Below are 16,473 nucleotides of genomic sequence, written 5' to 3' on the forward strand. Positions count from 1 at the left end.
AACTTTCACCAGAGTAATCGCCGACGTCTGGGCAACCGGATATGGCACTTGAAGAAGAAGAAGAATAAGTTGAGCATCTCTCATTGGAAGAACCGCAGCAAATCTTGGCACACTGTTGGCATATGAGAGCAGGCATCGTCAAACAACGGAGTAACCTTATTTGACAACATGTAACTTCTTTAGGGTTGTTTTGTGTATATATGAGGTAGTGCAATAAGCAGTGGCATTAACTGCACTGCCCGCCGCAGCCAATCCACAAGCACCGGGCCATTTTCCTCAAAGAGACACATGAGCATTATTTTTTGAGCTCTTATGGAATAATAATTTTTTCTGGTGGGAGGTGGTTTGGGATGTTTTCTTCATAGGTGGATCGATGTGGTAGCACCAAGTTTCATCACCAACCCCAATCCATGAAAGAAATTTGTTCTCCTTTTGCAGGGTAAAGCAGGATATTTTCCACATGAACATCCTTTGCAGAGCCTTCTGCTCTTCACCGAGATGCTTAAGGACTGTTGTGTGTACACAATTTCTGTATGTGTTTGACCTGGTCATGCCACATCCATGTCATTTACCCAGTCCATGACAAGGTCATTAGTCATCTAACCTTGGCATCTGATAGGAGCTTCTCATTAGGCATCATTTTCCTATTATTATTATTATTATTATTATTATTATTATAATTATTATTATTATTATTATATGGCAGTAGTTTCTTTCCATCAGCTTGTGATTTTCATCCCCTACAGTATAGATTATAACACATACCACACCTTTATGCCTTTGCTGGCGAGATGTAGTGTTTACAGTGCACTATGTCTTCTGGTATGGGCTATATCAAATTTGTTACTTTCATTGACCTGTCACAGTCTCATCCTTGGCTTTGACAATATGAAAGTGACTGAGGTATGAGTGATGCTAGTAATACCATTCCTTATGCAGCCAGTCCCTGTTATGAATGGTGTGAAAATATCGCTCATAGGGTCAGTTGGTGCATACATTTCAGTGGGCTTGGCAGACTGATATGTAAGAGCAACTGCTGGCTCGGTGAGGAAAGCAACGGGAAACTACCTCACTCCTCGTTTCCCTAGTACGCCTCTTCAGTGACGCCTAGGCTATTTATGACAGCTGTTGGCGAAGCTGCAGAGGATCAAACCAGCCTTCGGGCTGATTACCCAACATACATACACACCACACCTTTATTTGGCTGCATCCTAAAACATACAAGGGTTCAATGGCATTGCAGTACCAATTAGTCCAAGTACTCGTAAGTATAAATTTATCTCCTTGCAACACGATGAAACACAGGCACTCTAAGTCCTGGCTCACATGCACGAGACAGGTACTGTGCAAATATGGCACTTCATTGTACAGCATGGCCATTTTACTCCATGGTTCAAGTATTTTATCCTTTAAAGGCTTTGAACTTTCATCCATTTTCCATCTGTACCTCCACTTTGGATGCCTTCAGACAAATTTATCTTGGAAACAGCGAATACTCATCGAGTTCTTAAACTGCATTATGCCAATCCCTTATTCTAAATCTTCAAACCTTCCTGTCTGAGAAATTCTAAATGCTTTATCATAAAGAGTTAGGAGAATATCAAGCAGGGTTTAGAACATTGAGGTCCTGTACCGAGCAGATACAAAATCTGAAGACCATCCTTCAATACAGCAAGTCAAGAGCCCGACAATGGGTAGCTATATTTGTCGACTTCCAGAAAGCATACAACTCAGTAGACAGAATTACTCTTTATAAGACATTAAGAGAACTAGGACTTAACGACAAGATTAACAGGCTGGTGCAAGCCACCTTGCACAATACCACAGCCAGAGTAAAGTTTAAAGGACAACTCTCGGAGAGTTTCGCCATTAAAACAGGGGTGAGACAAGGAGATGGCATCTCATGCATATTATTCAACTGCGTTCTGGAAAAGATCATTAGAGAGTGGATGAGATTCCTTCCAGAGAACACTGGATTACAGGTGGGGATTAAAGCCAACAACTTAAGGATACCATGCCTAGCCTTTGCAGACGATCTGACTTTATTGGCAAATGACATACAGGAGGCTACTACTCAGCTCCAAATACTGCACTCAATAGTGGCTAAAACGGGTCTTTTGATCTACATAGGAAAGACCGAGTTTGTTACTAACATCAAAGAAGACCCTGGAATGATAAGAGTCAGTGATAATATCTACATCAAGAGAGTCAAAAGTGTAAAGTACCTTGGGGAATGGTTCTCAGAGGACCTCAGCGAAACAATGGCTCTTGAACGCAGGGGACTCAAACTAGATAAGGCTTACCATGCCTGTAGAAAACTATATGCTTCAAAAAATCTGTCTATGAATGTCAAACTAAGACACTACAATGCAGTAATCAGACCTTCAATCCTCTATGCAGCAGAGTGTCTATATTTAACTAAGAAGACCCCACTAAGGGCCCTTGAGGTACAAGAAAGAAAGTTCCTGAGATGGATAGTAGGACCAAGAATTTTACCAGATGGAAGCCGCTGGACCACCTCGGGATGAGGACACGAGATTACTAACTCTTAAAACTAAATCCTTTGTAACATCCCTCACAGAAGTTACCCACAAACCAAAAGATGAGACCAGGAAATGGTCTGAGGAATGTAAGATTGAATTTAGCCAGAAAATGAAGGACTACTGGGCCATAAGAAAAGCGAGAGGTACCAACAAGAAAACAGATGCCAAACCAACCACTAAGAACACCAATTGTGTCAAACAACGAAGATGACATCAAGAAACAGCTAAAACACAAGCACTGTGGTCCATAGATGGCCCTAACGAAATAAAAAAACAAAATGAATTCAATTTTTTCTGTGGTCTTCCACCAACAATGCACATTAGCATCTGGAATTCCACATTTCTAACCAGTGACATCATTATTTGTCTTCTCTGCACATGAATCGAAATAGTTTCCTGATGAACTTCTAATCTGAGCTCTCAATGCTTCACGTCTTTCAATCTGATCCATTCTATTTAGCAGTGAACCATGCACTACACACAATTGAGTTTACTTCTTATGAACAGTAAATAATAGCAAAGAAACAGACAGAAAAAAGACTTATGCGAAACAATGCTTCTGTTTCAGTAATGTTCAACAGTGATAACATACATTCTCACTTTTGGTATCATATGCCAATATAAAATTACTTTCCAGTTTTTACATGAAACTGATGAAAAGTTTAACACAATGATGATAAAAAACAAGACAACAACCCACACTATTACATTAGCTTCCTAGTACATTAGTCTGTGCAATGTTGTCTGGCTCCATGGCTAAATGGTTAGCATGCTGGCCTTTGGCCACCGGGGTCCCGGATTCGATTCCCGACAGGGTCGGGAATTTTAACCATAATTGGTTAATTTCGCTGACACGGGGGCTGGGTGAATGTGTCGTCTTCATCATCATTTCATCCTCATCACGACGTGCAGGTTGCCTACGGACGTCATATCAAAAGACCTGCATCTAGCGAGCCGAACTTGTCCTCGGCCACTCCTGGGACTAAAAGCCATACGCCATTTCATTTTTTTTGTGCGATGTTATTACCACCACAACACAATATGCATGCCAAGCTCTTTGAGATTCTGAAGGTGACTGGGATCAAATACAAAGAAAGAAGGGTTATAGTAAGCACATAAATAACATTGCAGTGACAAAAGTTGAGGGATATAGAAGACAGGCAGTGTTCTGAAAGGAGTAAGGTAGAGTTGCAGTTTGTTCTCTCTCCTTTTTAATATTTTTGTAGCACAGATAATAAAGGATATAAAAGAGAAATCTAGGAGTTCAAGGAGAGGAATATGAATATGCAGCAGATCATGATCCAACATTGGTGCTCCTCAAGTGGGTTCCAATCCAGGTTCCTTGTTATGCTGTTCTTGATCAGAGTGCAACCAACTTAGTTCTGGTCTACCTCTCGTTGTTCTTTTAATTTTAGCCTCTATTGTCTGCTTCGGTATCCTGCCCCCTTCCATCCTCTTAACATAGCTTTTCTACTCTCAACAGAGTTATTTCTAGCCGTGTCATTCCTCCTCTTTCTTATAATCTCAAAAAATCTCACACTCTGATAAAATCCATTTCCCCTGTATCCTTTTACGGACTTCACGTCTAATTCTGCTTCCAAAGTACTTCAACCTTTCTAAAGTTTCAAGGCCTCGCCTTCAATTTTTATAGTAACTTTCCCTTCTCTTTCTCCTCTACTCAACACCACTGTCTTGATTTTCTCGATGCTCATTTTAATGTCACACTTAATAATGTACTCATTTACTATGTGCAGCTGACTTGTACTTTCTCTCCATTTACTCCCCACAGCACAATATCATCTGCAAACATCACCTTCAGCTCCCAGTCCCCATATGTTTCCTTTGTCCCCTTCACAATTTTATCTATTACCGTTATCAACAACAATTATAGCACAATTCACTGTCTTAGTTCGGTTAAATCCTAAAATCATTCTGTCCTAACCACAGAGGTCTGGACAGTGTTATAACAATTGTTGTAGATTGCTTGCATGTATTCAATGATTCAGATTCCGAATCCTTTCTGCTTCATGACTTGCCATATCTTTTGTCTGGGGATGCTGTTGTATGCCTTTTCTAAATTGAAGAATATCATCACCATTTCTCTTCTTCATTTCAATTACTTTTCCATCATGTTTCATATTGAAGATGAGGTTTAATGTTGATCTTCCATTTCTAAAGCCATATTGCACTTTTTCCATTCTCCGTCCACTTATCTTCTCAGTCTCCTTGCAAGTATCCTTTCAAATATTTTTTGCTACTTCTGATAAAAACATGATTACTTGATAATTATCACATCTTGTCACCATTTCTAAATACTATAACCTTCCAATGACTGTGGATTAAAGTTAGGAGAACATTGGAAGCTTATGATAACACAAAATTAATGAAATCACATGTCCGGTTATTGTAGTCCAGTCGTCATATGTCCAAGTATGTCAGTAAATGGAATAACTCGCTCAGAACCCCGTGGTATTTTATTAGGTGACGGTCGGTAATAAAATGTCATAGTACGATGAGATAATGTTGAATAAATATTGTATTTTCTTCAGCGGAAGATAAACAGATGTCAATAGATAGCATGGAACCTTAATGATGGAAATGTATAATGGAGACCATGGAATGTGTTGAATCAAATGGGCCAAGCTCAATTCATATACGGTGGTCATACATTGTCTATCTATTACGATACAATTCGAGAATTGAGACCCATGTTGAGACAGTCGATTGGTACATCAAGTCATGAAGGCGACGAATTGTTAAACATGTTCCTTTGCCAAGAACAACGATTTCAAGAGCGTCATGTATCAAGGAAGTTATGCAGTAAATGTCAAAATCATCTGGAAGGGAGATTATAGGCCAAAGCATTCGGAAGATGTATTAAATGCAAACCAACTTTTATTATTGTGTCATAGAAATGTAACAATAGGGACAATAAATTCTTCTAAAAAGGTCATCAGACGTATCGCACACGACTAGAAAGAAGCAAGATCATAGTAAATTATAATTGTAAAGAAATATTATACGAACAGCACGAATTGTTAATTATAAAAGGGAAAAGATATCTCTATTCTCTTAAAAATAAGGCGAGTGTTAATTCAGTATATTGTTAATGCCATTTATGCGTATAACACTGTACTAATTGTTCATTTCAAGTTTCAAGTATTACAATGTTATCATGTACGAAGAGAACTGACCCTATGACATCAAACTATCAAATAATGAGGCACTAAAAAAATAAGTGGTCCCAAAAGGGCCAGAAAATGTTGTGATGGATGCCAAATGACAAAAGCTAAGATCTGAGAGATGGGAAATGTCATCTTCCCAAAGACACCAGTTCGATAAGTACCCAAAAATAAATGTCTTTCGCCTATTCTGCAATGTAGATGCTTAATATAGTGTAGAATTAATTTTATGGTGTCAAAAATGTGACATGTGAAAGGTAAAACAACTTGAATGATATCGTATGATCGTCGATTATTATTCCGCAACGAACAGGAAATGTGTGTTCATCATGAATAATCCAGGAAAATTATAATACTTTCTCTGTTATGTATTTAAGTTCAAGCAGTTAATAGTAGACATCATGCAGGAGACTTTCAGTGATGGTTGCTGCATTTTCTTGCTAAGATAAGGTCATCATAAGCAAATTTCGGTGTGCGATTCATTATGTAGATATGTTTAATTTGAAGGTGGCCATAAGATAAGTGATATGCGCGTAAACTAGAGTCATCCAATAAAGATTATTACGTCATATATGTGATTTTTGTGGATAAGATGACTGTATTATCACATTAATGGTGAATTTTGAATATGCATGGATAATGTAGTCTTTGAGAATAACGTGCTCGAGTATTCGGAAAATGAATTGAGAATTTACTGAGCATCATGCGCATGTAAGTAAGAAGGGTTTTGTGTAGGATCATCGAGATAAAGTAAATAATTAATGTGTTGTGTGATGTGTAGTAATTCATTGGGGTTGTGCATTAAATTTTTTGCTTCGGGCTTTACATCACACCGACACAGATAGGTCTTATGGCGACGATGGGATAGGAAAGGCCTAGGAGTTGGAAGGAAGCGGCTGTGGCCTTAAGGTACAGCCCCAGCATTTGCCTGGTGTGAAAATGGGAAACCACGGAAAACCATCTTCAGGGCTGCCGACAGTGGGATTCGAACCCACGATCTCCCGGATGCAAGCTCACAGCCGCACGCCTCTACGCGCATAGCCAACTCGCCCGGTTGTGCACTAAATAATGTGATGCAGTCTTCGAAAAGATCCCGATGATATATTTATCGAGGTGAATTGATGTTCGTCATGCGTGTGAATTTAATGCTGGTAATGAACGTTGTGTACTTAAGTATGAATGCAATTTTGTGATAGGGTTTTCGAAGAATACTAGTACTGATTATGTAACAGTTGTCAAAAAACGTGATAACCCAAGAGTTGATGTGAATGAATTACGCACGAATGTGAAGGGATGAACTAGGATCTTCAATAATAAATGACATCATTTAAATGAAAATAATATCGCAGATGAGATTTGTAGACATTGTTCTGGCTAATGCATAGCTTGATTTTCCTGCTAAATAATATTCTTTTGGTATATCACAGATTTGGTAGTGAGCATTGAGTGCATATTTTTCAGGATTGTTCGTGGAGAACACCAGAGGCTGCAGAGTCATCGGAAGTTGGATTTATCATCATTATTGAAGTCCTTATTTTCAGGAAGTTGTTGTTATCCAGAGGCAGCTGTTGCAGTATTTTGAAGGAGGCTGTTTTTCTAACTTGTTAGGTGACTTTAGTGATTAGAGGGATCACAATGTAGTCCTATTTATTGATCGCACTTTGGTACAAGTGTCAACATTGATAATATATTACTGGAGCATCCAAGTTGTTTTTTTTAAGTTTAGATTTTCTGAAATAGGCGATGACTTTAAAGATAACGGAATACTGAAAGACACTCATTTTTGGGGATAGTGAACATGAGTGCTAATGAATAAAATTTCTTTGATTTCATTTTAGTAACCAAAGGACAATTGATGTGAATAATTAATTTAGAATGGAATTAAGCCTTCAGCATCTCAAATGTTTTTTTTTGTTTTTTTTGTTACTTCACTGGAATTTTGAGACTGATAGCAAAGCCAATGTGTTTTTTAAAATTTGTGAATGGAATTTAATGTGATGATATGTGATAGCCAACAAAAGTTGAGAGACTTTGAACAATCATATTCAGTCATGATAGTTAACGTTAAAATAGACGTCCATTTATGTTGCTTTCCGTTCAATTGTAGTTATGTTTCCAAGATATGATTTTATTAAAACGGAACATCCTTTCAAGAAATGAAATATTCTTCGATTTCTCATTAGTAGGTTAAGTTTAGTTCAATAGTAATAGTATAGTTTTAAGTAATTATTAGATACATTCTCATGCGTCAATCGGACTTCGAAAAACCTAACGGTCCAATCCTGTGACCAGACTCTCCGAATTTGCACGTCCCTTGGGTGGAGTTCCTTGCATCTCCGCATGACACCAGCCGAGGTATAACATCAACGATTTTGAACCCTAAATCAGAATACATGAAAGGTCACAATATAGATATTATACAGTACAAGTCCATTATACGTTGAAGGTTAGGTCAAATGTTCCACCTTTACAATACCAAGATTCTTTTTTAACTAAATATTTACATGATTTTTAATTATATCGGGACATGTTTCGTCTACCTTGTAGACATCATCAGCCATAAAAACTTTTGAGAAAAAGCTACAAGGACAAGGACAAAGTAACACATTAAAATAATTCGGATAACCGAATATGTCATTTAAAATGGTGAAGAATTCAGAACTGTTTTGAGCACAGCACTTAAGAATACCGTTGACATTAAAATTAAAATTGTCCACATGGGATGATTCAGTAAAAACTTTGCGTTAAAATTCTTCTTGTGTGATGTGTTAATATATAATATTCTGTTATGTCGTGAAGGCTTGATAATGAATTGCACAATGTTCATTCCAATAGGATAATAACGATGTATAAGAAATCCAGCGAGCAGATGTTAAAGCCGTCTTATTGGTGTAGTGTTGGCATTTCTTGTTGAGAAGTTAGGTGGAAAATTTGAACGTGATAACGTAATGTGGAATGTGCAGTAGAGGGCCCTAGAATAAGAAAGATAGCTGTTGTTAGTGTTAAAATAGGCAAGTTTTTGTGTCTTGAGATGTAAAGTAATGAAAAAATGAAAAATAAGAAGTGCGGCACATCTGATTCCTTACGTTCTCGCCTGTCTGACAGTGACTAGTTCAGTGTGGAAGCCTGTGGTTGACTGAGAGCGAACTATGGAGGTCGTGTGTGAAGGGAGCCGCCATGAGGGGAAATTAGGGGAAGGTTAGGATCAGTAGGCTGGAAGCCGTCACATGGAAGCTTGTTAGTGGGTTTGTCAAAGTAAGAACTATTGAGCAATGCCTCAAAAATTACGTTCGCAGTTTCGGAAATTTCATTCAAATTGTGAAAGGGATTGCATTTATGATCTATATTAATATAGATGTTTTCTAAAACATTGAGTAAAGTGCTTTTATTATGAAAATAAAGAATTTTTAAGTCCTGTTCTATGGAAGTGAAGGAATGATTGGACTCTGTCATGTGAGTACTCATGGCGGAGTACCTTCTATGTTTAGCGGCGTTGATATGTTCCTTATATCTAACTGAAAAGCCTCTTCCGGTTTGCCCAATGTAGCTCGCGGAACATTGGTTACACTTTTACTTATAAATGCCTGACCTATTATATTTATTCATAGTGTTGTTAATTTTATGTTGCTTGTAAAAAAGATTAGTATTATTGTTGACTGTTTTAAAAGCAATGTTGATCTTATGTTTCTTGAGGGTGTTGGTGATATCATAAATCTTACTATTTGTATAAGTGAAAGTGGCGTATTTGTCTGTTTTTCTTTTTGTTTCTCTAAGTAAAGTTGAACTGGATTTGTTAGTAACTTTATTGATTATCTTGTCAATGAAATGCCTGCTAAAACCATTTTTACTCGCTATTAATTGGATAAATTCAAGTTCTTTTTTACGATTAGCATTTGATAAAGGGACGTGAAAAGCTCTGTGGATTAAACTATAAAATGTTGCTCTTTTTTGAGATTCCGGATGCGTTGAGTCTTGTCGAATAGTATTAATAGTTTGGGTGGGCTTCCTGGTATAAGAGAATTTGTTGGAGCTATTGTTAATAGTGACATCTAAGAAGTTTAATGAATTATTGACTTCCGCTTCGGAAGTAAACTTGATCCATGGATCGACTGCATTCAACTGTTCAAGAACGATATCGCCGTTGGAGACGTTGTGATCTATTAAAGTAAATGTATCATCAACAAAGCGTGTTCAGAATACGATACCTTTAATTTTGTTAAGAATTTTGGAATTTTCCAAGTGGTCTAAATAAATTTCTGCCATTATTCCTGAAGCCGGGGAGCCCATAGGAAGACTATCCTGCTTATAAATTTTCCCATTAAAAGTGAAATAGTTGTTGGAAGTTACAAATTCTAAAATATTTAAAAATTCTTCTATTGCTTGTATGCTTAATTTTCTGTCTTTTAGAAAATTATCCTTGATGATGAGCGATGTATAATAAAGAGGCAGTCGCTTATTGTCAATGAATTTTGTGTGTGCGTGTGGGGGTGAAAAGAAGCAACGTGGTTACCACGAGAGTGCCAGTGGTATTCATTACTGTTAGGGCACAAATGCAAGACGACCCTTGATTTTCGCATGAGATTCTGAGGGGAAAAACGTCGTCTTGGATTCGGAGAAATACGATATCACTCCAGTTTTCTTCTTCAAATGGTGTCACCTAACCGAACCGTATATGTGTCATGAAAACATATTTGATACTCATGTAGAGAAATGAGTTATCCTCACTAAAAATTTACATGTGAATAGCCTTTCCGAAATTTAACTAGACGCGAGAAAATATGAACTATCCTCTGAAATCAGTGATGTACTCTGCCATGTCTTGAGGTGTATCACATTCTTATTTAATTTCAGTAAATAACATTAAAATTAAGAGATCATTTACTTCAGCCATTATTTTTAATGAGTTAACAAATGCTATCAGCCACGTTATTTACGCATTTATTATGAAAACTTGTTATTCTCTTTCATTCGAATTTTCTTTAGAGAATAGCAGTCATTGGGTATTACTGATCGACTCCAACATCGCGTTCGAATGTCGACGAGAGCGCTCGCAAATGAAGATAGTGAGAAAACTATACCGTACCAAAGATGATCGATCGCATTTTGTGGCAAACGTTTCGGTTTCCTTCTTGAAACAGCGTCACCTATCCTAACTTAACTGTACTATACATATGATGAAAACATACTTCAAGCGCTACTAGAGAAATGATAAAACCTGCTCACTATAAATTTACATGATAATAACCTTTCTGTAATTTAACCAGACGCGAGAAAATATAAACTAACCTGTGAAATCAATTATGCACTCTGCCATATCTCGAGGTGTATCCCATTTTTACTTAATTGCAGTGTTTAGCATTAAAATTAAGTAATCATTTAGTCTGCCTTTATTTTTAATGAGTTAAGAACCTTTATCGGACATGTTATTTATGCATTTATTATGAAAATATGTTCCCTTCCATTTCGACTTTTCTTTACGGAACAGCAGTTGAAGCGTATTACTACAGACTACAACATCGCCTTCGAATGTCGACGAGAGAACTCGCTAGTGGACATAGCGAGGAAAAGATACGAAGAGGCTAATAGTTTGTCCTTCTCTCTTCACTATTTCCCGAGATCCAGCGACATTACACACAGGCAGTGTACAACCGGTTGTCACGGCTAGCGATGCATAATAAAGAGGCGGTCACTTATTGTCAACGAATTATGTGTGTACATGCAGGGGTGAAAAGAAGCAACATGGTTACCGCGAGAGTTGCCAGCGGTATTCATTACTGTTAGGCCACGAATGCAAGACGACCCTTGATTTTTCGCATGAGATTCTGAGGGAAAAAAACGTCGTCTTGGATTCTGAGAAATCCGGTATCACTCCAGTTGATTGCATGCATCATAATCGCTGGGGTACATAAATATCGATAACGGAAAAAATCTCACGCACTTAATGCTCGTAATAACGGATGCATTAGTGATAGGGCTCTCGCTGTAACCAAAGGATAATACACAGTTTAATATAGGAATTTTGAAAGGACATCAAAATATTGTCGGTATAACGGGATTCTCGTTATAAGCCGTGCTCGCTATAGCAGACTTCTACTGTAAATCCCTTACCCCAGGCATTTCAGCACAATTTTTTCTTCCAAATAAATCTAGCCTATACAATCGATGCAGACAAACAGGTTCTGTCGTCCTTATAATTTTCACGCATAATTCATCCATCCCTGCTGATTTTCTCACTTTTATTTGTTTTTATTTCAACATGATATAATTCTGTCTCCTCATATTGTTTCTCTATTATCTCATCTAAACCACTTCTCACATTCAGAAGTTCCATTAAGATGAATATATAATAACAGGATCCTTATTTCTGTGTACAGAACAAATGGTATGTTTCAAGATTAAAATCAATATTTCATATACTGACAACAAAGCTTTAGAGATAGCCGTGTACGAGTTTTGCTCAACTATTTCAATTAAATGGCATTGGCAATACTTGAATGGTCTACACATTTCTCTGCCCCTTTCATTGTTAGCTTATTTTCTTTAATTTTCCCCCAAATTTCTTAACACGGCACCCCTCTCAACATTGTTTCAATCCAAAATACTCGCAAGACATCCTGGGTTCTCTCTTACTTTCAAAACACACTGCTACAACACCAGTCAAAAGGTCAAAGCCAAAAATAACATCCCATGGAAGTTAGGACGCACAAACAATGGTGCCAAGCCAAAAGTAATTAGGACCACAGTTTTAGCTCCATACTATTCTGATCCAGAATATGCCTGTCCCACATAGGGAAACTATCTCGAGCTACAAATGTGGGCTCTGTTCTGAATGAGACACGCTGGATGATCATAGATTGTTTAAAACCAACTCCTGCTGAGAAGACATACCATCTTGCTTACACTGCACCTTGAAACATTTGCCATTGCTGCTGATCACAACCATCTTAAGGCTAACAACACCGAAGCCGATTCACTGTAGTGAAGGCCAAAATCTACAAAACATTTTCTCCACACTCCTAAGACCTTGGAAGGATCTTCAGCTTAACTGGACCGAATCATATGAACATCTTCCGGATGGCTACAAGGACGACTGGGTTGTATGGATGCCATTTAGGAAGAGGCATAAGCTCTTAAAACAGTGAAGTTTCATTTCAGAGGGCATCAAGAGTATCTGTGGTGAAGAACAGACAGTGAAACATGTCAGAACCCTTTATATCAGTTTTCCTGTCCTCAGCAGGATTTGGTGCTTGCTTGTGATAAAGCCATAGGCGTGAGACTCTACTGGACAAACTCCATCTCACTGTTGAATTTGGTCAATGCACTTGTTTATTTCCTATGTGTACGTATATATATATATATATGGAGAAATCTCATACGATACTGAGCAGACCAGAGATTGAAAATGAAACTTTTGGGCACGTGCTGGGCTCGTGCCCTGAAAGTGAACTGCTGGTGAATGCAAGACATCAAAAAGTAGGAAACGCTTTAGCCTCATCCCTGAAATTGTTAGGATGGGAAACCCATGAAGAAGTACACTGTGAATCCTCTAAAGGATCTTTTAGGTGAACTGACGTTGTCACAATAAACTGACGCAGGACTACTGTTTGGCAGTAGGGGGGCTGTGCCACTGTTGATCTGGAAACATATGAAAAGCTTCGGATTGTTTTTAACCTGTCTAAATGGCATCGCCTTGAACATTATTAAGGACTCTCTTACAATTCTCCATCACCATTTGTACTTCACATGATAAGGAGTCAATACTATTACTCAACTATACATACTGATACTAAAAAATTTAAGGCATTTTGTTCTTGTTTCAGGACCCTCATGGTCACTTACTATTTAAAAAATACCAATATTGGCAATGGCAGATCTTAAAGGTCAACTTTTTTCTCCCGCATAACAAATGTTTATGTTTATTTGTTTTTACCATAACTTCTATTAATGCTAACTTTAATGTCAGTATTTCTCTTTCAGTTTTGCTTAGCATGTCTTCCCTGTGGTGGTGGTGGTGGTTCCATGAGTTAACTACTGTATAATCCCGGATACCACCCACACTTTATCCCCCAATATTTTGGTTCTAAATCTTGGGTGTGGGTCGTATTCAAGCCGTTCATTCTCGTAAATATTTACTACGTTTACATGGAGCATTGAAATATATTTGAATACGGTTATCGTACTCAATATAACACATGTAAAAGGGCATTCGAGTCTTATTGTGTTTTAGTTGCAACTAGAAAACAGGATTGATTTTCTCTCAATACGGTTACAGTGGCATGTAAACGTGAAATGTAAGGTAATGAAATAGGTAAATAAAAGAATATGGGTAAATATGCAGTAAATATGAAAGCCGCTGCTGTGGATACTCGATCGTCATTTGTTTCACAAGTGTTGCTGGCATGTTGGGTGCGCGAATAGCTGATCTATTTTATCGGAGAAAGGGATTGTGCATTTGGAGATATACGTCTCCCTGAGGCGTATGAAGAAAACTAATGGCCTTTCAGCGTCACATTATTCATTTGAGGAAGCAAAAGTCTTATTTGCTATTGCAAACTGGGAATGCTGACCAGACACCTGTCTATTTGAAATGCCGTTGGAAAATACAGTGGATACGAAGGGTTCTAAAAGTGTAACCATCAGAACAGGTGATAACGAAAAGCAATGATGCACGGTAATGTTGTGCGCATTAGCGGATGGAACCAAACTCCCTCTATATGTGGTTCTGAAAAGGAAAACACTTCCGAAAGGAAACTTGCCATCCGGTGTTATTGTTAGAACACATGAGTCTGGCTGGATGGACAGTGCGTTAATTGAGGACTGGGTGCAGTGCATTTGGCAACATCACCCAGGAGCTTTGTTACAAAAACGAAACATGCTTGTGATGGACAGTTACCGAGGACATACAACTGACGCCGTAAAAGATATGATGAGGAAAGGAAAAACCGATCTTGCGATAATTCCCAGAGGACTCACTTCTATTCTACAGCCGTTGGATGCGTGCGTGAACCGGCCTTTCAAAACGGCAATGAAAGAGTTGTACACCGAATGGATATCTGATGGTGATCACGCGTTAACACCAACCAGACGAGTGAAGAGGCCTGAAGTGGGACTAATATGCAGCTGGATCAAGACTGCATGGGCACGTATTCCCAACGATCTAGTTTCCAAAAGCGTTAAGAAATGTGGAATTTCAAATTCAGTGGATGGTAGTGAGGATGACTATTTGTGGAAAGATGCCAGCGACGAAAGTTCCTATAGTGAAACTTCAGATGACGACGGTGAAATGTGAATGATCTGAGTATTGGACCGATTTTATTTACGATTTTTGTGATGATCTGATTAATTGTAAGCTGTTTGAATTTATATTTGTGGTATATTTGAAGAAAATTAAATAGGTATGTAAGTTATTTGTTTTATTTTTTTCCGTATTTTGCCGTCTCAAATTTAGGGTGCGGGTCTTATTCGGTGGCGGGTGGTATTCGGGATTATACGGTAGGTTCCGCCGAATCAGAAGAGATTTAACAGTTACTTAGATGAAATTCTGTGGAGGAATATGGTTGAAAGAATACGTAGTAAAAGACTTTAAAAACATTAATCATGAAGAAATATGGAAGTACAATGAAACATAAATGTGGCAAAAAAAAATAAATAGATAGATCTAAAAGTTAGATACTTACGCTCGCTCTTGAGAATCTAAATGATGAACTAATTCATCACGCTTGTTGACTATTGTGACAAGTTCGTCGAGCAGCAAATTCTCTCGTACTTTCTGCTCCTCTGTCTTTTGCCAGTCTACAAAAAAAGTAAAAATCTATTACTAATTTCTTTATATAACTTCAATATGTAGTACTAGAAAGAGTGAAAAGTAGCACAGCAGTTTTTAAATACAATATTCTTTAATCCTGGATACTGAAAGTTAGCAAACAACTGGTTTGAGCATTGTGCTACAAATCTACTGTATGCAGCAAAACATACAACATGAATTGTTATTTAATGAGTTTGTACAGTATATTTTCAAATTAAGTACTATCATATGCCACACATTGTTCATAACGTTTCTCAAAATTACTGAACATGTTGATGAACAATGGTTGGTGCACACACACACACGCACGCACGCACGCACGCACGCACGCACGCACGCACGCACGCACGCACGCACGCACGCACGCACGCACACTCTCTCTCTATATCTCACAGAATTTGGGAGTATCTGGAGGTGGATTATCTGTCTAGAAAACTGACTCTTTGGATTTCATCACATACATTGCGCTACGGTCTAAGTGAAAAACGGACAGGATAACAAGCATACATATTTACAGTTACAATGTGAATTGACCATTAAATTTAAGATCTTAAACTAAAAAACATTTTAATGGTTACAAGAAAATGTACTTAATCACTCTCATTTATGACACATACATACGAATAATAATACAGTCGAACCTCGATATCTCTAACCTCCATTACTTGAATTTTCAGTATCTTGAACTAACGTAGATTTTCTGGCCGTTTGTCCTATTCTTGATGTGTATTTATTTCTCTATTCTCGAAATTTGGTTATACGAATTTTTCGATTTCTCGAAGTAAATATCTCCTCCCTTGAAGCAAAAAATACTCTGTAACTCGAATTTTGTGCAACATTAACTGTGCAATACAGCATTCGCGGTTTGTGAGGAACAGTTAACAAGCAAAGAAAGGGTTCCAGTGAAGCTGGAAACTAATATGACGGCAACCGAAAAACTCGA

The 16,473-nt window shown here is 37.8% G+C and overlaps 1 protein-coding gene across 2 annotated transcripts in view; it reads right to left on the reverse strand.

Moving 5' to 3' along the window:
• LOC136876979 (EH domain-binding protein 1) overlaps positions 1 to 16,473 on the reverse strand; it is a 414,289-nt gene that overhangs the window by 66,979 nt on the left and 330,837 nt on the right. For both annotated transcript variants that reach the window (XM_067150754.2, XM_067150753.2), the window contains exon 23: positions 15,403 to 15,517. In XM_067150754.2, coding sequence (XP_067006855.2) covers positions 15,403 to 15,517 — 115 coding nt within the window. The remainder of the gene's footprint in view (positions 1 to 15,402; positions 15,518 to 16,473) is intronic.

This window comes from Anabrus simplex, chromosome 7 (assembly GCF_040414725.1).
Source record: "Anabrus simplex isolate iqAnaSimp1 chromosome 7, ASM4041472v1, whole genome shotgun sequence".
In the NCBI taxonomy this organism is placed as follows: domain Eukaryota; kingdom Metazoa; phylum Arthropoda; class Insecta; order Orthoptera; family Tettigoniidae; genus Anabrus; species Anabrus simplex.